This window comes from the organism of the source record quoted next, unplaced genomic scaffold (assembly GCF_019419815.1).
Source record: "Pyrus x bretschneideri cultivar Hongxiangsu unplaced genomic scaffold, Pyrus_bretschneideri_v1 Contig24, whole genome shotgun sequence".
Classification (NCBI taxonomy): domain Eukaryota; kingdom Viridiplantae; phylum Streptophyta; class Magnoliopsida; order Rosales; family Rosaceae; genus Pyrus; species Pyrus x bretschneideri.
Genome location: NW_025999546.1, coordinates 1872456 through 1896591, shown reverse-complemented (window position 1 = coordinate 1896591; position 24136 = coordinate 1872456). Strand labels below are relative to the sequence as shown.

At 36.7% G+C, this 24136-nt stretch overlaps 2 protein-coding genes and 1 pseudogene across 2 annotated transcripts; 1 reads left to right on the top strand and 2 right to left on the bottom strand.

Annotated features, from left to right (window-relative positions):
- The first annotated feature begins 9325 nt into the window (after positions 1-9325).
- LOC103928650 (copper transport protein ATX1-like) lies at positions 9326-11164 on the top strand. Its single transcript, XM_009337730.3, has 3 exons — positions 9326-9480; positions 10127-10202; positions 10814-11164. Exons 1-3 carry the CDS (start codon positions 9469-9471, stop codon positions 10987-10989), a joined length of 264 nt encoding a protein of 87 aa, XP_009336005.2. The 5' UTR covers positions 9326-9468; the 3' UTR covers positions 10990-11164.
- Positions 11165-11267: 103 nt separating this feature from the next.
- On the bottom strand, positions 11268-14137 carry LOC103928651 (annotated as a pseudogene).
- Positions 14138-14620: 483 nt separating this feature from the next.
- LOC103928670 (serine/threonine-protein kinase D6PK-like) lies at positions 14621-17142 on the bottom strand. The gene is made up of 2 exons (XM_009337747.3): positions 16327-17142; positions 14621-15519 (listed from the first exon to the last, which is right to left on the bottom strand). Exons 1-2 carry the CDS (start codon positions 17019-17021, stop codon positions 14727-14729), a joined length of 1488 nt encoding a protein of 495 aa, XP_009336022.2. The 5' UTR covers positions 17022-17142; the 3' UTR covers positions 14621-14726.
- Between the last annotated feature and the right edge of the window lie 6994 nt (positions 17143-24136).

Here is a 24136-nt window from a genome sequence, read left to right as displayed (position 1 = left end):
CAACCCAAATAAAATAATTAAAACGTGGAGATACAATTAGAGCGATCACTTCAGCAAATTGCCCTTTTTTTCCTGCAGCTTGTGCTGCTGCACATGGTTTCATTTTGCGGTTACCTTTAAACCCAGAATCAGGTGGGTTACGGCTTTGGTTCATCGCTCGAGCTGCGATCCAGCAAATTTTCTAGTCAAAGAGTCAAATTAAAACTTGAAAAAACATACAAGGTACATTTGCCTTTTCGACTTCATAGTCACCATGATGTCGATTTCTTCCTCCATTGTATTTTTTCATCAGAATAAAAGATAAAAAGGTTAAGTGTAGGTGTGAGAACGATTAACTTGTTGAACGCCGTGTTTTACAATAGTTGTATATATGGGAATAAATATCATTTTAATTTATAGAGCAAAATAAAATAATAATTACAGGGATTCGATCTCGCCAGGTCCAAATGATGAGCCTAAATAGAACTAGACCGGATTAAATGATGGGCCTGATCCAAATAGATCTAGAACAACCGCAATCAGATCCAAAAATAGAAACCGAAACAAAATTCTATCGGGAAATTTTATTTGAACTCGTATGACCTATTTTTATATCAAACTTATATTTTACATCCATATCAATTTTAATTAAACCATCAATATCTCTCTAAACTCAAATTTACAACCTAAACTATCATCACAAACTCAATTCAATGTGTAAGTTTATCTTTACACCCATTGATAAAATAAAAACACAAAATCATTTTTCTACAGCTCATTCAAATGTAAAGAGAACAATATATCTTACATATTTGTCTCATTTTTAATCCTTCTTTTGTTGCATATTTCGCATTGCTCGTTTTCTTCACCTAACCAACCCAAACGATGAGGTATTCAAAATATTTTTTAGTTTGTAGAAATTTAGCATTTTCCAATCGTACAGAGTGTAGTGATTTGGAGGTTGAATTAGTGGAGAATTGTGAGAAAATTGGATTGGGTTATCGTGTGGGTTTCTTTCGCACTTGATGCTCTAAGTAAGTTCTTGTTTAGCCCCCAACAATATCTATGCCGATGGCTGGAAAAACTGAAATATTGGTTGATATTTCAGCGATATTGCCGATTTTATAAAACACTAGTAAAAAATGGGTGGACAAGTAGGTTCTTTAATATATAGGATGGTAGAAAAATCTTGGGACAGTTTGACATGTGTGTATAATTTTTATCTTTATTGTTTTTCATTTTAATGAGTTAATGAGTTAGTAATTCTCATATTATGATTATCAAGTAATAGTTCCTTACATATAAGAAGTCAAGAAGTGTTGTGGGTTTAGACCCTGAAAACTAACACGTTAATTAGGCCACTTTGATAACAATTTCAATTTTTATTTTTGTTTCACTTTACGTGCTTATGTATAACGAAAGTATGATGAAGAGGATGGTAGGAGATGAGAATAAATGAAGAAGAATGAACTTGATATTCACTATCTATTGAGATACTAATTAAAAAATGATGTGCGTATGTCTTTTCCCTCAATGATAATAAGCCTTGTAATTCTGCAGGCTTGAATTGAGTTTACTGTCTTGTAATATTGGCGACATTTTCTTAAGTAGGTAGAAAATTGCTGAGTTCAATCTAAATATTTGGATTTGTCTAATAATATGATCCAATTTTTGTCTCGAGACAATAGATTACGATGAAAAACAACTTTGCATGCATGGTGTATCAGCATTATCACTTAAATAGTTTTAGTAACTTTGTCTTTTCTTACACAAGGAGAAGGACGCCTTTGGCATCTCCATTCATTTTAATTAGTCAAATTGCCACTGACTAGGATCATCTAATTTAATAATACAACCATGCATCATGAAAGCCTTAAAATACAATGGGACTAGTGATTATTGGTGCAACGTCAAGGGTTGAGGTGGTGCCTGCATGTTTATTGATTGTTGCAAAAAATACAATTCACATGCATAAAATAATCCATTAATGTCACCGTCCAATGGATTGTAACGGTAAGAGAAATCATCATGATAAACCAAATTATGTATTATGCATGTTGATAGGATTTTTACCACCTGTAAAAGTAGGGATAAAAACACTTAAAATACTTGTAAGAATACAATGTTATCCTAGTATAGCAGCTCAAGCATGGTCGTTCTCTATAGAGATTGAATGAATAATTTGTATTTAAACCAATTCTTAATTAACTACTTAAAACAAAGGTTGGAAAAGGTTGATTTTGTGATTTAAAGTAATAAAAATGAATTTAAATAAAAACAATTAAAGAAATCAACAAAGTAAAGAAAACAAAAGAAAACGGTTTTGGAAAACCAAATTTAAGCACTAGGGTTCCACGGTCACTCTAACAATTATATGCACTTTTACTAATTACTTATAAATTTCCACATACATGCTTTGAATGTTAGATTTTCCTAATGCATATTTTCCTCGTGATGTTCAAGTGGAAACGTATATCTAATGTGCAACCTGTCTGTGATGTTCAGATCAAATATAAACGTGCAAAACTCATTAAGTTTTGTGAAAACCCTTTGAAAAACCATGCAACCCTTAAGAGCTTAAATCAAAAGGTCAAAACAATATTATTAATTAATCCATATCATATCCAACACCTAAACTCATCCAAAACACTATAAATACACATCCATTTGTTTACTAATCCATAAAAAATAATAATACTAAAATCAATTTTCTCAATAATTATTTTTTGCTCGGAATTTGAATTTGTTTACATCAAAATATTCGTAAAAATAAAGCAAGATAGATAATACAAAGATTGATTCCAAAATTATTAGAAAAAAAAATCAACAAAATACAAAAGTTGGAAGTGGGAATTATAGGTCCCTTACCATTGGTTTAATTTTGATTCAATTTTTCCGGTTCGGTTTACGATTATTTTAACCTAAAATTTGAAAGAAAAAAAATCTATAGTTATTAAAGACAGGAAATTAAATTTAGAGTAAAAACATAAGAAATAAGAGTACGGGATAAAAACAATAAAATAAAATAAAGTTGGCTCACCAAGATGATCAACCACAGATCGTTTAAATGACATTATTACTAACTCATTGTGAAGCTAAGTTTACCCCCTCCTCCTTAATATAGATAACATCATTTGTTCAAAAAAATAAAAAAAATGTTTTTTAGCCAAAATGATCCTTGAGATTGGCATAACGCCTCACCTTGATCCCTTGTATTTGAAATTAATAGAAGTTGTCTCTTAGTTTGTCCACAATCAATCATTTCTTAGTTCTTCCATGAAAATTTTTGTTAAATAAAGACCACAATGACAAAATACTCTCAATTAAATAAACAATGGATCAAAATGATTTGACAAAACTTAGGATATTTTTGTCATTTTATCCTTATTTAATAGTGATTTTTCACGGAATGACCAAAATGAGTTTTATTGGGCTCCTTTACAGCTAAACTACGTGACATGTGTGCAAAATTTTTATTATTATTGTTTTTTATGTAAATGAGTCCTACATAATTCTCATAATATGATTCTTAGATAATAGCTCCTTACCTATAAAAAATCAAGAAGTGTTGCGGGCTGACCTTGAAAAACTAACAAAAAAATCAAGAAGTGTCGCGGGCTGACCTTGAAAAACTAACACATTAGGCCTTTTTGATAACCATTTTATTTTTAATTTTTCGTTCTCATTTTATGTGCTTGTAAATGATGAAAGAATGATGAACAAGGGTAGTAGGAGATGAGAACAAATAAAGAAGAACGAACTTGATATTAACTACGTATTGAGCCCAATAATTTCAAAGTTTTGGCACAATAAAGGTGAAAACAAATACAAAACACTTAACATGATAGAGCTTCATTTTTTTTTCAAAAAAAAAAAAAAAAAAAACACTAAAAATCGAAAAGATGTGCGTAAATTATTTCTCTCGATGATAAGCCCTATAATTTCGTAGGCTTGTTTGTGTTAGGATTTTGACGACATTTTCCTAAGTAGGTAGAAATTGCTGAGTTCAATCTAATGTTTAAATCTGTCTAATTATTTGATCCAATTTATGGCATGATGGCATAAAGACAATATTCTAAGACGAAAAGCAACTTTTCATGGTGCATTACCATAATCAATTAAATATTTTTGGTAACTTTGTCTTTTATTACACAAGCACGCCTTTGGCAGCTCCGTTCATTTTAATTAGTCAAATTGCCACTGCCTAGATAAATTTATTATATATTAAGTAAGATTCAACTAAATCTTCCAGATAATTGGGATTAAGAATATCAAGTAATGAGTAATGCTTTCAGGGTGGTATAATAAGATAATAAACAAGTTTAGATTTAATAATGATTGTTTAATGTCAACAACCATGCATTATCAAAGCCAAAAAAATACAATTGTATTGGTGATTAATACTGCAACGTGAATGGCTGAGGTGGTACATGCATGTTTGTTGATTGTTGCGAAAAAAAAATAAATAAATAAAATACAATTCACATGCATAAAATAACCTACTAAGGATGTGTTATCCACATAGCCCGTTTTACTTCTCATATATTCTTTTTATTTTCTGATTGTCAGATCAAATGAATTATAGTAGCTCAAAGAACATAAATTACAAAAGGTGTGTGAGAAGTAAAAAAATATGTGAGTGGACAGCATCGCCCAACCCATTAATGTCAACGTCCAATGTATTGAAATCACATTGCTAGACCAATTTATGTATTATGCATGTGATGCGCTAATTGTCAACTTATCATTTAGTATTATGGTCTAATAGTATTTCTTTTTATTTGTAATTATAAACGAGGGGTCTTAGGTTAGATTTTTGTCGAATGAGAGCTTGTTACATGGTTTAACTAAAATCCGTCAATTCCTTAATGTAAATATATCATTGTGTTTGAAAAAAAAAATACAACAAATTTTATTGGACCAAAAAGAAAATGATTTCTGTAGGGTTCAAACTTCAAACTCAAAGGGATAAGCTAGCACAATGTTGTGGAAAGCTCGTTAGGATGCTGTGTACTGTGTGTACTGCAACTTCTTGATGTACGATTGCCACATCCATTATCCATACAAGCATTTAGTGTTTGTGGCGTCAAATTAGTTGACATGTCTAAACCTAAAACCACTCGCTACTTTCCTAGAGAAGTTGTTCAGTTGGAATTTTTTTTTTTTTTTATTTAAAGAATCAACTATTAATATTGTCATGGCAATCCATCTTTTTTAAGGTCAAGAAGATTCATAAATGCATCTCAATTTTCCTTGGCTACCATTGTGCAATTTACCAACGCTAAAAATTGAACACAAGACGTATTGTGTGAGATACGGACTTGAAATTCGCCCCAACTACTAACTGTAGTGGTTGATGTTGTTCAGTTGGTTCAACCACTTTGTACTTTCTCTAAAATCTTTAATTCCGCATAATGTAATTGAATTGCGGAATGACATATATTACTTTTTTTTTTTGGTCAAAGGGTAAACTTTATTAAAGATGAACGGAAACGTTTACATCTTTCGTTAAAATATTAAATAAAAACTCCAGGCCCAAACCACCCCAACGGAAAACACTTCTACGTGAGGCAACATATGTGGCTATAGCATGAGCAACGGCATTCCCATCCCGCTTTACAAACATAAACCTCACCCTTCCGAATTGAGATACCAACAAGCCAATATCATGCAAAAAGCATTCCAAAGTAGCATCAATTGCATATTCCTTATTAATCATTCGAATAAGCATCATGGAGTCAACCTCCACATTCTGGCAGCCTAACTCAATGCAGACCTGAACTGCAACACGCAAGGCAGCAACCTCAGCCAATGCTGTCGTGGTAAACAACAGCCCTCCCACTCCTCCCATAACCGCTTTTACCAATCTTCCCACTCCAAGCCCCATCGCAATTAATTTTGATCACCCCAAACAACGGCCTTCTCCACCTAAACAACTGCCCCGTAAAGGTTTCCCCCTGCCCCTACTCAATCTCATCAGATACACCCCTCTCCACACATTGTTCTGCTCGAAACTCCAAGATTTGCTTTTGGACCACATGAACCATATCCATAGGATTAACAAGAACACCATCCCTACTACTACTACATCCCTACTACTACACCCCTATTAGCCGGAAGTGTACCCTTTCTCCCAAACTCCCCATTGGCTTGCATCTCCATACCCAATCTATACCCGAACAGTATAAGCACCATTAGTTGAATAATGCCAAATTATTCTGTCCATGCGCCCTGCCACACTAACAGGCAGTCCCAGTATTATGTTACTTTCCTCCTCATCAAAGCATGTCTGCACTAAATAAAACTTCCAATTCCCCGAATCTGAATCAATCAAATCCCCCACCATCATCGGCATCTCACTGTGTGTTGATCTTACTCTGAAAGTATGAGGTCATGGAAGCCAATGATCCTGCTTAATACGTATACACCGCCCATCCCACACTCAGCCACCTTAATCCTCATTCCAAAACCCTCTGGCCCTGTAAAATCCCTTTCCAAGACTAGCTCCCTCTCTTTGTGTCACATCCTGACCCGGACCCCACCACATCCAGGGCTCGACTCCATCGTAGCACAATATTGTCCGTTTAGGCCCCTACCACACCCTCACGGTTTTGTTTTTGAGAACTTACACGAGAACTTTCCAGTGGGTCACCCATCCTGGAATTGCTCTCGAGCGAACTCGCTAAACTTCGAAGTTCCGATTGAACCCGAAGATAGTGAGCTCCCAAAAGACCTCGTGTTAGGTAAAGATGGGAATATACATATAATGGTTGCAGAATCCACTCCCCTGGGCAATGTGAGATGTTACAATCCACCCTCCCTTAGGGGGCCCCCACCACATCCCGGGCCACCCTCCCTTAGGGGCCCCCCACCACATCCCTGGCTCGACTCCACCGTAGCACGATATTGTCCACTTTGGGCCCCTACCACACCCTCACGGTTTTGTTTCTGGAAATTCAGATGAGAACTTTCCAATGGGTCACCCATCCTGGACGATGTGGGATGTTACACTTTGCCTCCAAAAACGGTTGATCCAGAAAATATTTAGCTTTAAGAATTTGTCCCAATAACTACCAGGTTGAACCAAAAGACGCAACCCAATCTTTGCTAAATAAGCAAGGTTGAAAGCTAATAAATCCCGAAACCCTAGTCCTCCAGTCTTCTTGCTTCGCTTCATTTTCTGCTAGGAAACCCAATGCATGCTGCCTTTATCCTTATTTCCTCTCCACCAAAAGTTGGCTATAGCTAATTCCAACTCCTTATATAATCCCACCGGAAGCTTAAAACACGACATGGCATAGTTTGGCAACGCCATAGCCACTGCTTTAATAAGAACTTCTTTCCCAGCCGGGGATAAAAACTGCTCCGCCCATCCATTTATCCTCCCCTCCAAGGCCTCTCGAACACCCTCAAAAACCGCCTTCTTAGACGCTCCAAAATCTGCAGTGATCCCCAAGTACTTACCAATTTCATCACGACCCTGAATGTTAGTACATGTAGCCAAATTCCGTCGTTGTAGCCGCGAGCACTTTACCCCAAAATACAAGGAGTTTTTCTCCCTATTAAGAATCTGTACAGATGCTTCTGCATAACACTACAAAACCTCCATAACCTCCTGAACCTCTTCCTCCTTGGCCTTACAAACAATAACCGCATCGTCTGCAAAGAATAGATGAGATAAAGGCACCGCAGCTGGTACTACGCGGATCCCATGTAAAGACCCCCGTTCCTCCCTCCTCAATAATAATGCAGAAAACCCCTCCGCACACATCAAAAACAAGAACAGGGACATAGGGTCCCCTTGCCTTAACCCTCTTTGGGGTTGAATATATCTAGTAGATGCTCCATTAATTAGCACATTGTAAGATACCGTAGTAACACATTTTGCAATACGATGACAAAATTCAGGAGGAAACCCCAAAGCATCCATTTGCAAGTGGTTAAGATACCGTAGTATTACTTTTATTTATTATATAAAATTCATTTGCAAGTGGTTAAATGTCTTAATAATTAGTACATTGCGTCTTGTTTTCAGACCTCCTCCTTCCATCCTGCCTCATGAATCACTCTTCCCATATGGATGCTTTCGTATTACTCGCCACCAAAAAGGGAATTTGAAATGAATAACTCCGATTTCTACTCTTTTGAGATAGATTTAAACCGGAAATGTGATCAACCTTTATGATTAATCCAAGCTTTTTTTTGTTATCAGTTTAGGTCTGTTGCCTGTGTGCTCTGAGATTAATATGGGGTGACTCATCGGTTGAGGTTGGATTTCTCTAAATTAACGTTGGGATGCAATTTTTATCTTCTAGTTAATTTGAACTTTTTTAAGAGAAGTACGATATTTATTGATGATATAGCATAATTCATACAAAGAAGATAAGGTGCTTTTTTTGAGCTTCAATAAAATTTTGTCAGAACTTTCAACTCAAACGAAGGAAAAAAGAGAATCCCACACCATAATTACAAAGATTAACAAGAGGTTTGAATTTATCTTGTTATTTGTTTCCAAGGTTTTGTCTGATTTCGTTGTATTGCATTTCATGTCAATTTTATTTTGGATAAAAAAATGGCTATGTTCTAAGAACGCTAAACCTACTGAATAGGTTCACTAAATCCTTTAGTTCAAATTCTGTTGAAGGTTCACTAATCTCGTAAACTTCACATAGAGGAGTGGACTTATCCCATAATTTATTTTTTCTTTTTTAAAAAGGGGGTCAACTTATGACTTCGTCATAGTAGTTTATCATTTCAAGAGCCAGAAAAAACTTGCAAAGGCAATTCAATCTTCCCTGGCCAACATCATGCGATTCATCAATATCAAGAATCTAACATCGTACAATTCGTCCTCAACCCTTGACCATCATCTCACAACAGACTAGCCATAATAAACTAGTTCAATTTCACCTTTAATGATATTCAAGTCTAATATCTCTCACTTACAAGTTTGTACGATCATAACACTAAGTGATTTTGCTATGTTCATTTAAAAGCCAAGAAATATAAAATAAAGAAATATATAGCCAAGAAATAGGAAAGAAAGAGGAATATAGAAGTAATTTTCTTTTCTTTTCTTTTCTTTTAGAAAATTTTAACGAAAAATTTCCGGTACTGTTCAGTTTAACGAAAAAATACATTTTTACACTAAAAAGTCAATCATAGTACTATTCATTTTACTCTTTATTTTATCCTTATCATTAAAAATCAAAATTTTTAAATCACTTTCATTATCTTTCTTTTGGAGGGATATTAAAGTAACTGAAAAGCAAGATAAGAATGATAAACGTGCTATCGCTTTTACGTTTCGTCGCTGAGTGAAAATAAAAACAAAAATCCGAGTCAACCTTTTCCTCATCTCCTTTTTTGCTTTTATTTATATTTTACTATAAAAATACCATTTGGGTTTCGCCAGTTGCACACCAGCATCCAATCCATAACAAAATTTCTCAATTCTTCCTCAGCTTTCTTGAAATCCCAAGCACTAACATGGCGTCTCAGGTATGTACCTCTGCTCCTCTTCTCCTTTGCTTTCAATTCAATTTTATATCTGGGATTTTATTGAAATTTAATAGATTGGATTGGATTGGGGTTTTTGGTGCTGGATGTAAAGTTAAGGACTTGTAAGTCAAATTTGGGTGTGATAGTACATAAATTTGTTGAACCAGTGTTGGGTCTGATTTGAAATTTTTCTCTGTCCCTGTATTTTGTTTTACAATAATATTCTCAGTTTATGTAGCAAATTATGCTTTTACTTGCTTTTTTTTTTCGGAAATTTAGTTGTTTAAGCTTGTTATCCAGCTTAAAATATATATTTTTCAAGTTATTCATTTTTGCTTTTAGCCGCTGAGCTAGGAATTTATTCTGATCAAAAGCAATTGAAGAAAAATATATATATATATATTTATTTATTTGATTGAAAAGTCTCTTGCTTTTATAGGAATGAATTGCATAAAAATTGAGAGAATCAAAAGAAACTGATTATGTCTTGAGGTGAAGAGAATATCTTGAAAATTGATGGGGAGTTTGAAATCATCGTTAGAATGGCGATATGTTAGCATAGGTTTGGTTCTGTGAATTTCGGTATATGTTGGTTCTTTGTTTCTTTTCAGTATTTAATTCATAGTTTGATTGTTTTTCGGTGCAGACTACGGTCCTCAAGGTTGGTATGTCTTGTCAAGGCTGTGTTGGGGCCGTCAAACGGGTTCTTGGCAAACTTGATGGTTTGTTTATAGCTCGTGTTTGTCCGCTTCAATTGTGTTGATCTTCCTACTCTTCAGTGCCGTGCTTAAGTCTTTTTGATCTAGTATGAGAAAATCATTTGAATCTTCTTTAATATAATACCTATTCTATTTCAATTGAGGCTATAAGTTACAACAATAGGCAAACTATGTAATCATGTGAATATATCCACGAATGTGGATTTAAGTGTTGCGATGGTTCGATCTTGTGAAAGTCCGATATATTTTTGTCGTATACGTTGACACTGAAGCTCTGTGCACTGATTATCACTTTGGTGGCCTTCAAAAGAAAAAGGAAGAAATAGGTAGTGGTTCTCTTATATCTTAGAGATGGTGTATACTTCACCTTGGGTTTAGAGGCCATGAAATCGCCCTGTTCCCCTAGGTGGTCTAGTGCATTGCATATTATCCCGATTCCCACATGTTAATCCATTTAAAAATCAAATAGAGAGGTTGTTTGGGAGTAGGTATGTTTGAACAGGGATTATGCGATTAATCATTGTTCTAACTTTTAACAAAATTTAGAGTCCATAATTGTGTGGATTTTGTTTATCTTGATAATGATGGGAGATGTTCTTTCTTCTCATCCTCAGGTGTAGAATCATATGACATTGATTTCGATGCTCAGAAAGTGACAGTGAAAAGCAATTTACCACCCGAGACAGTGCTGCAAACTGTTTCCAAAACTGGCAAGAAGACTGCTTATTGGGAAGCAGAAGCACCAGCAGAACCGGAAGCTAAGCCTGCAGAAGCTGTGGTGGCTGCTTAGCTTAGTGTTTTGCCTATTTAATGTGGGCGTAGTTTGTTTAATGTGTGTTTCGTCAGTAAACACCGACATGAAAGACTATGAAGTCCTTGTTAAACTTTTACTTGTTCGTATGTACAATTTGAACTTGTTGTATGATTTCCTATATAAATAAATGGGAGACGGTGTGCTGTTTGAAGCCTTCTTTTAATTTCTTTTACTGCTTCGGTGTTTAATGTTCTCTGAGATAGTTTTCCCTGATTTGTAACATTCTGAGATTAATTACCCCTCCGTCGCGAGTGTTTTACCTAAAGAAAAAACTTGGTTGTTCAATCCTGTTAAGTACTGTTTACCTTGACTGCGGTGACTTGCAGTCACATCCCTTATGAGAGAGAGGCTTACAATACCAGTTTCTTGTTGCTCAAGCACTTCACAGCATTCACAAATGCACTCGAGGTTCTGCATTCAATTCCTTCCTTCTCCAATATCACTTGCATAAAAAAGAGACGGGCTTACAATCCCGGTCACATTACCCTGCACGATGTAAAGGCTGTGATCCCCGATGGAGGTTCAGAGCTCGATGCCATGATGGGAACCTTAGGCAAGAGGTTTGCAAATTCCAGTGTTTGTGACTGTAACTTCAGAGGGTTTCTGCAACAGATCCTGGCCTACTCCTGTTGACCATTCTGAACATAATTGGTCCCGTAATTGGCATGAACTTGCTTCCTTCTTGGGCTTGATCCTCTGCAATATTTCTTTCGTCGGCACAATTATTTGGAGGTTGCGGAGATTCCTAGTTACAGTTCTTTGGTAAGTGAACGTTCTTTTTGTATGTGTAAAATGTACAGGATTCAGACTGTTGATTTAGTTCTTCGACTCTGGAAGCATGAAGTTCAGGCTGTTCATCTTTTGTTTGTCCAATTGTTCTTCCTGCTTGGTTCAATTTGCTCAAATCGTAGCTCTCGTTGCCTTCCATTGGAGAAAGTACCTGAATAAGATGGGGAAAGCTCAGAGGAAACCAGACTAGAAGCATGCACAAATGTGTAATACATTATACAGCTTATTGATCGTTGATGGATTTAAAAAAATATGAACAGCATGCATTCTACCTGGACTTCATCAAGTGTGACTCCATTTTCCTCAAGGAAGGCGAGGAAGTTGCCAAGGTTTTCGTTGCTTGGACGATAATGTCCGCTATATGCTGACACGGACTGAAAGTCAAAAGGACATATAGCATTCAGATGTAAAAAGGGTAAGGATTTCCAATTACGACAAGGGGAATTAGGAGCTAGAAGCATAATAAATTAAATATCTAAGAGGACGAGTTATCCCGAGAGATGGAATACAGACTGATATTAAGAGTTTAGAGTACCAGATTTTCTGATTGATGCATTACTATATGTACCTTGAGCTTTCCATCTTTTACTGCAAGTCTTCCAGCAGCCAAGGTAGCCGCTCCCGCAAGGAAGCTGGAATGATGAAATGATCCCTTCTTCTTCTTGAACGACGAACAAAAAAACCATCAGTCTTCTGCAAATAGGAGTCGCAAACACTGAACCTAAACACAGTTGATGTCCATATCAGATCTTACCAAACCAGCATAAAGTTTCCTAGAGGTGCTCATGACGAAAATCCATTTAGAATCTTGCATTCCTAGATTTGTATCAAGAAGATGTCCTGTTCCTCCGTGCACCAATGTCCCTTCATGAATGATATATTCGAATTGTTCCCTCTCTTGCTTGTTTGCATAAAAGATCACCACAAGATGCATAAGAGAATGTTAGCATATTTTATTTGATGCGGAGCTCAAAAACAAGGGTTTATAATCTTAATCCTGTGTTTGTGAATGTAATTTATACTACTAGCACCACATTTTTTATCAGATTCTAGAACTAGTCATGCCTATATTTATCAAGTCATGCCTATATTTATCATGGATCGATGTCTAGCGATGTATAACCATGCTTTTCCGAGTGAACTTTTTAGGAATTCTGCTGAAGTTATGTACGTAGGATGGATGGGAGTATGGTACCGGTCCTAGATATTTGATACATTCTTGTTGCAGCCTTGATCTTGAGCAATCCTTGAGATCAACTTCCTTGCCATCTCCAATGTCCAACCTATAAAAGGTAGAGACTCTTCTTTCTAAATCATCTAAGATTAGATGTATCGACTATCTTAGAAAGAATTTATTGAACATGATAAACTGCAGATATTGAATCGAATATGGTACTATTGACCAGATACGGAAAATATACCAAATACTACGGAGAGAATCATGTATATACCAGTAGAAAAATGGTTGCCCAGCATCACATCTACACCATTCATCATAGTAGAAGTTCAGATTATGGCCATAACGGTGTCTTGGATCAATCTGCAACAACCATGACGACAATGAGCAGCCAAGATGATTTCTTCACACCAGAAATCAATGGTTACTCTAATTACAAGCTTACCGCTTCAATCCAATGTTGGAAAGCTAACTTTTGTGCGTTGGCATCCTTAGATAATCCTTTCCCCAGCTACAAAGAATTAATCAAACATGAACCGTTAATTTTTCTTCTTTCGAGCTTGAGAAAGATTTAATGTAGGAGTAATAAGTTTATGTGCCATGAGGAAGATAAGGAAACACGCCTTCGATGCAATGAGACTGATCCTACTCCACCGTGACGCTGCAGTTTCGGATTTATGATAATCGAAGAAGGAAACTGTACTCCGATTCAGCTTTGCATAATCTATGGCTTGCCACCTCCAATTGATCCAAAAACTCCCATGTTATATAACCTTGAGATTACATGTAGAAAACGAGATCAAAATGTTCACATGAAAACTAATTACCATAGCTGTTCAGCAACAAGAACCGAATCTGCTAGCCTACGCCTGGTTCTATAACTCCTGTACACTTTTTGCAACTTCACTGCCGCCGTTGATTCCTGGCCGTGACTTGTGTGATGAGGAACCGCCACCGCTGTCGCTGATGCACCGTGGTAGCAATCCAGAGAAAGCTCAGCCATTGTTACAAAAATGTTGCAACAGTAGCAGTTTTTTTGTTTGGTTATGGCCTATGGGATGGATGTAAAGTTGATCACACACACCCCATTAATGGGTGGTACCAGTATTGCAGTGGCAACAAACAACACGAGCGTTGAAATTTTTGCAAAGAGGTACACAGTGGTCTCCACCCTTCAACCAAGAGTCATGTCATGGAGTAATCTGATCGGCTGGTTAGTTTCAACTCGTTGTGGCTGCCCATACACAAGATTAGACTCGGTTTTTAAACGTTGGATAATATTGACGTCCGTTATAAAATTTGACAAAACTATTTATAAGTGCGATTCAATTCAGTTGTTTGAGACCACGATGTCAATAAAATAATCTTGAAAATAAGAAATGAACCCTCAAATTGCTTTCGATAAAAATCAATTTGCATGCATGCATTATGCACAAGTGTCCTCCAATTTATTTTTTTAGGAGAAGTGGTTTTCAGATACCTCTATTCTTCTCCCGCACATCCTTGATATTCCAGACGTTTGGATAGAATAAATAAATAAATAAAAGTTGTGGACAAAAATGAACACAGGTGGCTGAAAAAAATCGAGTGGTGGAAATCATTTTCGTTTTTGAACTATATATCGTATTAAATCAACAAATTTTTGACATTGTTCAAATTAAAATTCACAAAATAAAATTCCAGCTACATGTATATTTGAAATTTTATATCACAATTGCTTTGAAACAAACTAGAGTTTATTATCTGACTAGTAATATTCTACCGAATTGTCCTTGCGTTTCTCGGCCTGGGCAAAGTCCCGGCAAGCAACCGCCCGGGGAATGTTGGGTGGGGTATTGCATCTTAGTAGTGCCCAATTGACCCCATTGAAAAATGGATGGTGTTTGATTGCTGTTGCACCCATTGTGGACCCCAATCTCCTTGAAGGGTCCTTGATCAAAAGTTGTGCGATTAAATCCTTGGCGGGCCCGGGCACGGTGGGCTCCTTTGGAAACTCAAGTGCTCGAGCCAGAATATTGGCTAGGGTTACGTCATGGTTAGTTCCTTTGAACGGTGTCACACCGTAGAACATTTCAAATATGAACACACCTAAAGTCCACCAATCTACTGCATTGCCATGCCCTTCGCCTGATACAATCTCCGGCGACAAGTACTCATGGGTCCCGACGAATGACATCGATCGGACGTTGACAGGCTCCGCCACGATCTCGAGGGCCCTGCGGTGGCCGGATTTCTTTTTGCGTTTTTGTTTCGGGTTTGTGTATGGTGCGGGCGAGACCATACAACTTGGTAGGATGCATGATGACATGCCAAAGTTTAGCTTGTTGGGATCATCGGCACGGTTGGTGACTGGTGGATCTCGATCAGAAACAATCTGAGCCGTTGATGTTGAATCGGTGGTTGTTAATGAGAGATCAAAGTCGGTTAACATGATATGGCCGTCTGATCTTATGAGTACATTTTCGGGCTTGAGATCACGGTATATTATTCCCATCATGTGGAGGTACTCCAGAGCTGCAACTACTTCCGATGCATAGAATCTTCAACCACAAAAAAGGACATAAATTGGAAAATTATGAAAACAAAGAAAATAAAAAAATTAATTTCCAAATAAAAATAATTAATTGATTGCATATTATTTGATCCGTTTATGGGTGATTTTCCGTATTAACGACCAATTAAAAACCCTTTAAAATGTCACCTAATTGGAGTGGTAACCAAAAGCAGCAACCTAATCAAATTTTGCCCTAATTAAGGCATATAATTACGGAAATTAATATCGATCATGGTCATGATCAAGTGTTGCCACGATAACAAATTATCCGTTGTATCGTGTAAGTTTTTTTTTTTTTGGTAAATAAAATATTGAAGGAAAAAGAAAAGTACAAATATGCAGCAAAGAGCTGCAGCCACCAGAAAAACATAAAGCAGTTGCCAACAACGCTGTACTCAAGCAGCAACAACAAACACTAACTATTCGTGGAGACATTTCATTCTTGTAAAAATAGATTAATTAGCAGTGGAATGAGCGATTTTCAAAAAATTCATTTGAAATTTAAATTTTTGGTAGTGGACTTAACTGAATTGAGAACCACGGAAGTTAGTTAACATAATTTCTTCAATTTACAATTATCTATATCATATAAGTTGCTTTCAAACTCGAGACATAAAATAAAGCCTATGAAACCCGTCTCAAGCCAATACTGGGACCCACTTGTTATGTGACATTATATAATTACCGATTTGCAAATATAATTAAGAAAATTGAAGCATATGCACGCCTATACGTCACAAATGCATAGATGGTAGGATTAAATTGCATATGTCATAGTGCAAATTGTACTCACCGGACGGAAGCTTCACGGAAACGTTTGTCCGGTTGGCATTGGCGGAGGACATGGAGGTCGCCGCCGGGACAAAACTCGGTCAACAAGCAAGACCATTTATCGGACTCCAACCAGGCGTAGAGCGTGGGCAAAAATGGGTGATCCAACATTTCCAATATTTCCCTCTCTACCCTTGCCCTATTTCCTTTGTTCCTAAACGCCAACTCCTCCTTGTCCATCACTTTGGCAGCAAACATGCACCCATCACTACCCTCCAACTCCACAAGGTACACATTCCCTATGTCGCCGCTCCCAAGGCGGCGCAGGAGGCCGAGGTTATCGAGGCTGAGCCCCTTGCCATCAGACTTCTTGAATTGGATCGCATCCCAGCATGGATCGCGTGGCGGCGCGTGGGGTTTGGTGGTGGATGTTATGTGGCTTGAAGTGGTCCGTATGGCGGTTCCAGAATTCGAACTTGTGCTATGATTTGTTTCGACAGTAATGGTCATGTCAGCGGCCCCGTTAGAAGCATACTCAAGGTGAAGGTTGTCTATATCGTTGACGAGGTCATCGACACATTGCTGCATGGTTGTGGTGACGGTGGTGGAACCGTGGAAGTGGTGATGGTGATTAGGGTGGAGGTGGAGACAAACTCCAAATGAAGAGTTGGAAGTAAAAATAGGAGGAGCCTTTTGAAGCGAGGTGGAAAGAGTCATGGGCCGGCCAAATTTGGAAATGGGCCATATGGCTGGCTGCTGTGTTGTGAGGGCCCACAGTGGGCCCAATTAATGGATTTTCTTTTCGGCTTTTTGTTTCCATATCTGGAATTTTGGATTTTACGGCTTGTTATTTATCTGGTATAGCTGTTCACGCGTGAATATATTAATATTAATATTTAAATTAGTATACGTAATAAGAAATTAACAGTTTTCATGGAATTAAATAATAAATGCGGGAAGAATATGTGGTAGTAACCGTAGTATACGAATGTAAGATTCTCCTGTTTGGATTTTGTTTCCCTTTTGATTAAGGTGGGGCAACCTTTTTGTTTGATTAGCTAGATTAGATCATAACGTTGTTGTCTTTGACTATAATCATGTCTCAATTAACATGAAAAACACATTGTTTCTCTTGATCGATCTTTATTTATGACGTATTCTACTTATGAAAACATATGGTGTCCGTTCGGGGTTTATTATTTCGGGGTACTTATGTTTTTTTTTCAAGTTTTGGATTGCTAAGTTGTTTGATAAAGGGCATGATTTCTGCTTATTTGAAAAGCAGCAGTGTGAGAAAGTTCATTTCAGAAGTTGTTTCGCATGACTCTTTTGTTAATTCACCGTTGGTGAAATGCTGACATCAAATCCTAGTAACATTTTATATTAACCTTATTTGTCAAGTTTAATTTTAAGATTAAGCTAAAACCCCTAAATATTTTCTTTTTCTTTTTCAATTTGATCAAAATAGCAAACTTGAAGCTGAAGGGAGGGGACCGAATTGATAACTTGTACTTCAAGAAAACAAAACCCTGGCTTAGGAAGAGATTTGGTATCAAGCCGTAGCGAGTGATTAGCTCTCTAATATAGTGATAATTTACCTAAAACGGTCGATGTATGTTTTGGTTTCTAGCATGAAAAACTGCGTGCAGTGCCGAAGAAATTGCAGAAATGTACATATAACTGGTAGAGAAAACCAAACTCAGAGAGAGAGCGAAAAAACTGCGTGCAGTGCCGAAGAAATTACAGAAATGTACATATAACTGGTAGAGAAAACCAAACTGAGAGAGAGAGCGAATCGTCTACATAGCCAGCTGCACCAAACTGCTAACCTAAAAACAACACGAGACACGGGCACAGGTTTAGAAATACAAAAGACGGGGCATGAATACCCAGAGTGTCTACTCTGAACTTTTACATGGTACTTAGACGAAATCACTGGACCGCATTTGCTAAAAAATGAATTGGAACTACAAAGGCGGGGCACAACACCGCAAAAAAACTTGAACAACTGCTTCACAAGTTGCCATCAGATCAATTTAACGAAATCCAACAACCTGTATCAAACGGATAATCCCAACCAAAGTGAATCCAACACCTCCACTCCAGCTTAAAACCGCGAATGTAATACACCGGAATCTGAAACAGAGGATTCAAATTTGCTCAAACAGAGTTATCATTTTTACCAGACAAACAATAAACATGAAATGTAAAAACAAACAGAAAGGAAAATGGAAGCTGCAGTCTGGCATTGTGAAAATAATAACAGTAAAAAGTTAAAAAAGCATTTCATTTTTATTACCTTTCTAACTCTTCAACTCTCTGAATTAAGCATGCAAAAATAAATAAGGAATCTACAATTCACACCAACATTAAAAGCTAATCATATTAAAAAAAAAATAGAGAAATATTAAAATTAAACAAAATACAATTGCAATTAAAGTTTTCAGGCAGCAAAAACATGGGTAGTAAAAATAAAATCAAGATATTAAATTTTCAAAATTGCAACCAAAATTAAAAACAAAGCACAATGAAATGAATTGCTTACCAAAAATTCCTCCGGAAAGCAAAACCCGAGAGTTTAAGCAAGTGGGTATTTTCTGCGGATGTTCCAATTTCCAAATGGGTGATTCAAAGGAAAAGAATGGTTAAAAATCTTAGGGAAAATTTGAAATAGGTCCAATTTTATAGATTACATTTTGAAATAGGTCCAATTTTTATTTACTTTCGATCCATTTCAAAAAACCCCAAAATCTTAACGATGGAAAAATTGGATTGGATTTTTGTTTCGTTTATGCAAAACAAGAAACGTATCATAGCAGGAAATCACACGTACGTTCTCTCCTCCTACGGTTTTCATCTCTTTTCTATATGTTTTCCTCTTATGCTTCATTTTATTCCTATTTTTTTATTTTATTTTTCCAATTAGGCTTATTATAATAACATCCCATAAATTGTTGAAAAAACTCTACATACTTAATACATCTCACATTTGTTTTTTCACTTAAAAATTATCTTAATACACCCGCATATTTTCCGATAATACTCCTACACCCTACATTCTTAATATACACTTTATATTTTCTACATACACCCCACATTTCTCAAATCTTATAGCACCCATTTTTAATTTTTAGGGATTGAATTTAAGCATTTGAACGTTTAGTTTGCCCAAAGATTTCAAATCATTTGAAAGTGGCAGGGCCTAGCCTATAGTAATAGCTATTCCCAGACAAGCAGTACAAGCAAACCAAACCCCTATTAAACACGAGAAAATAACAACTGAACAAAGTATCTATCCATCCATCCATCCGACATCGATAAATGACAACGGTGGAGCTTATTCCAAGACAGACATGACATACGAACACACTACCGAAACTCAAGGAAATAAAGAATAGACACGACATATGAAGGAGCTTAATAATTATGCAACAATTGCATGCAATGCAATCTTCCCAATTCCTCAGCTATTCATAAGCAATTCAGGATGATGATATTGTCTCGTGGGAGGGGTTTCATTTTGTATCCGCAATGGGCACTCAAATGTTAGAGATAAAGCTTTTAATTTGGTTAAAAAATGCCAACTGGAATTTGACAAAAATTTCGCCTAGGATTTAAATCATATATGGGTTTTTTTTTTCAATTCCACCATTAAAACCCATCTCATCTGTTTTTAATATTTGGTGGTAATTTAGGTGTTTAATTCTTCATGTAATCCTTGTGATCCCTAAAAGATGAATATAAATATAGAACGTTAAATAATGCAACAAATGCAAAATTAAATAATTATAGATGTCGTCGAAATCACTAAAACAATGAAAAATATGAAGTCTTATCTTATGTGAAGCTTTCGAAACATCGATTGTGTGTTCCATTCATCAAAAGCAATTTTTCTCAACCAACATGTTTGTAGTTTCATTGGTTAGGGTTTTGTTTAACAATGGAGGATGAGAGGGTTTGGATAGTTGAGAAGATAAATAATACACTAAAAGTGATTTGGAGTGTATTTAGAATTTTTTTATTTTTTTTTACCTAATACGGTCAAAATTGTAACAACCCGTTCCAAATTTTACGTTTTTATTTTATTTTAAAAGCGTGAATTTACGAAATTGCCCTAGAGGCAAGGACTTTGACTTCTGTTAACCATCGTCTAGAGAGACGTATGACTTATTCTTTTACAATATTCTCGTAATACTCGTGGATGTGAACGCATAGGCGAAAGCCGTTTGCAAGTCCGGATTATAACGGTATAGTTACGGACGTTCGAAATTGGTTATTCAAGGTTTAGTGTTAATTAAATTAAATCCCCAATCAGAAATTGGTTATTTAAGGTGAAGCCCAATCAGAAAAAGGAAAGAAAGAAAAAGAAAAAAAAAATCCCAGCTTTTCCCGTGGTTTTTCCCACTCGCGACCACCCATTTTCCAAGGCCGATTCCGGCCAACTCCGGTGGAGTTTTTCGATGCCACCACCATCATCTTGAAGCTCTCATTCCCCTCTACAAAACCCACCCAAGAACCACCTTGATTAACCATGGGATGTGGAGGTTTGAGGCCACGAAAGTTGACGAAAATCAATGGTGCTCCGGCCACCCTTTTCGATTTTTCGGCAAATCGGCAAAGCAATGGCCGATGCTACCACTTGGGCTTTGTAGCCCATCATCCCAGGAGCAAAACCCAACCAACCTTGACCCCGTTGGACCACCGTAGACGACGAATCGACATCGGGAAGTTTTAGGCACCCGCTGGCTTCGTGGGAAAAATTGACCATCTTCCGTCCACTTTTGGACTTCGTGGCAGGTATGAAAGTTGCTCCACTCACTGAGATATTCATTTCTGTGAAGTTTGAGAATTTTTGGAAATAGTTGGATTTTCCGGCGAGTCGGGGCAGCCGACCGCCACCTGCGGCGGCGCGTGGCCAGTGGGCCGCCAATGCTATTTTTAGGCTATGTCGAATGTCTTGAATTCAGTTTTGTTATTTGAATGACATAGGTTGATCGTTGGAACCTAAATTCGTTACGATACATTGCTTGATGAAAATGTAAATCGACGATCTGACCGTTGGATCGTCACCAAACTTGGGTACATTATAATACGTAATATTTAAAGATCATAGGAATTTATGGATCGGGAATCCGATGTACGGATCTTCCTGAATTGGATTTGTAAGTTAGTAAAATAAATGTTCACGGCCACTTGTTTTAGGCAATTGGCGGAGATCTGACCGTTGGATCGTAATGAAATTTTAATATGTTATTCTAGAAACATATTGTGGATCGTTGGAAGTTGCGGATTGGAAATCTGATATGCGGATCTTCCGGGTTAGGTTATACAGGGTTGTAAACCCTACCATCGATCTTTGATCAACGGTTGACTTGTGGTCAATGGGTCTCAAACTATTTTAGAATGTCGTTGAGGTTGTGTTTTATGTGAATTACATATTCTACGGATAAGAGTTCTGAGATGTGATTTGATAATTGGTCACAAGGACCAATCATTCAGGACGCCTCGATGCGTGCGCTAGAGAATCATAGCGTGGACTCCAGGTGAGTGCATCTTTTCCTTTTTATCGTACATATTATTGAGAGTTCTATCGACACCTTTAAATTGATTAGGCATATTACTTTCATATATAATTATTGTGAATGCTTGAAGTACTATGTGAACTACGAATGACTTGATCCCTGTTTAGGGTACGTAGGCAGTCTAACGAGACGTTAGATACAGCCATAAAATATTTGAGACAAAAGCCTTGCTTGGGAAATTGAGTAATGCGAAGGAAATTGGTTAAGGCAAGTTTTAGTTTTATGAATTAGTTAGTTAAATTAGTGTTAATTGGGTTGTCATGAATAATTATCCTTGAAAATAAGTAGTTTGGGAGTAGGGCGTTGTTGATTGTACACTTCACACTATATTGTTTATAATTGAAAATGCTACGACATGGTTGAGTAGTAGATTGCATCATGATATATCCATATGGATATTACTTACATATAATTATTGGGAATGCTTTCAAGTGCAAAGGTGAACTCAGGACACCCAGGTAAGTTCAGGTGAGTTTATGGTACTAGTTGAATCAATTGCGTTATAGCATGACTACAATTATGAGTTAGGCAACTTCGATACGGTCGTACTGGTTGTCATGAGTTGCACATGTTATATTGAGATGCATTGAGAGCTCATAAACCTGCACCTCGGTGTTAGTGCTCCCGCCCGTGGCCAGGGCACAGTCCTTCACGTGATGTTCACCTCCCGCACCTTACGCTCACCTTGGATCCAAGGTAGGTGCACAGTCCTGTCGTACGGACCACTTTAGGTGGTTCCGACTCGTAGGTGACCCGCGATTATTCGCCCAGTCTTCACGTGATCGTAGCACTTAAGCGTATTTATTTACACCCAGTCCTGTTGTACAGACCACTTTAGGTGGTTCCGACTCGTGTGCAAGTATACTTATTGAGCTATTGGCTAGCCAGGATTGATGAGATATGGATAAGTCGTACATGTCACTATAGGTGACTCCGACTTATATGTTAGCCAGGATTGACGAGATATGGATAAGTCGTACAGGTCACTATAGGTGACTCCGACTTATATGCTAGCCATGATTGATGAGATACGGATAAGTTGTACATGTCATTTTAGCTGACTCTGACTGATATATCACTTTGTATTGATTTAGTTCATTTGGCCTACTTATTAATGTGTGGTGGATGTGATGGCAAACCGTGGTTTTGGTCATTTCCGAGTATGGTTTGGATATATGTATATATGTTGTACTGTCTTATGGAAAACGATACGGGTTTTACATTTAGGGGCATTACTTTTTGAGAGGTAGTAACTTTGGGAAGCTTGGTTTTATTGCTTACTCACACCTTTTGTTTGGTGCCCTTCAGGTTTTAGCTGCTGAGTTTGTATCGACAAAAATCTATGGCGAATCTTAGTATTGATGGATATTTTTGAGGGTATGATTCTTACCCACATTACTGCACCTTACTTATGCTCTGACATCGCGTGTGAAATGGGTTCGTTCCCACTCGTAGCGCACTCTGGTACTTAGACACTTTTAGATTCAAATTTATTCACTTTTTATGCACTATCACATTTTATGGCTTCGTCACATTCCAGGTGTCGGCCAGCACAGCTCGATTCAGGGTCCAAGTGGACTTTCTAGGTCGGGGTGTGTCAAAAATTGTCATTGCATGGTGGAGTAAATAAGTTATTGAATATTAAATTTTAGTGTGATGTGCATTTAACATTTTGTGAGATGCTAATATAAAAAAAATCTTCCAATTATTCTAATTTTTTATTGAGGTATGTGTTTTTTAACCTTTTTCTGCATGAAAATTTTCAGCCTTTTGTTTATTTGTTTTCTTTTTGCTTTTCTTAATGTTCGTATTTCCTTTTTTTTTATTTTTTTAGCATTTTTTTAATAAGATAGTCTGTCTACCAATTTGTCAAACTATTTAAACAACTTTTACGGTTCGATCTCTTAGAATCACTCGTCATTGTTCATTTTTCAAATCACTCAATAATTTTGAATTTTTAACATTTGTATAATAAAATAATGTTATGTCATTGTTCAAAAATAATGGCTCGTTATAAGTGGGGGATGAAGCAATGTCTTTTTTTTTTTTTTTTTTTGTAATTTCTTTTATTTTGTTTGAATTTTGGGCCGAGGAAGGAAAACGATGACTTTATCCATTTTTATAATTGGATATTTATAAATTTAGAGGGTAATTGGTTGAGATATAAGTTAATGTTTAAAATTGAGAATAATTTAAAAAGTTTAGAGAACAAAATTACTTTTTAGGATTAATCTCAATTTACTACTTTGA

Excerpts from the sequence above, each read along its gene's own strand:
- LOC103928650 (XM_009337730.3), top strand. Across the intron at positions 10,203-10,813 it reads GGTTCTTGGCAAACTTGATG|GTGTAGAATCATATGACATT; the intron begins GTTTGTTTATAG and ends TCTCATCCTCAG.
- LOC103928670 (XM_009337747.3), bottom strand. The coding sequence starts at position 17,021 with ATGACTCTTTCCACCTCGCTTCAAAAGGCTCCTCCTATTTTTACTTCC. Across the intron at positions 15,520-16,326 it reads TTCCGTGAAGCTTCCGTCCG|ATTCTATGCATCGGAAGTAG; the intron begins GTGAGTACAATT and ends TTGTGGTTGAAG.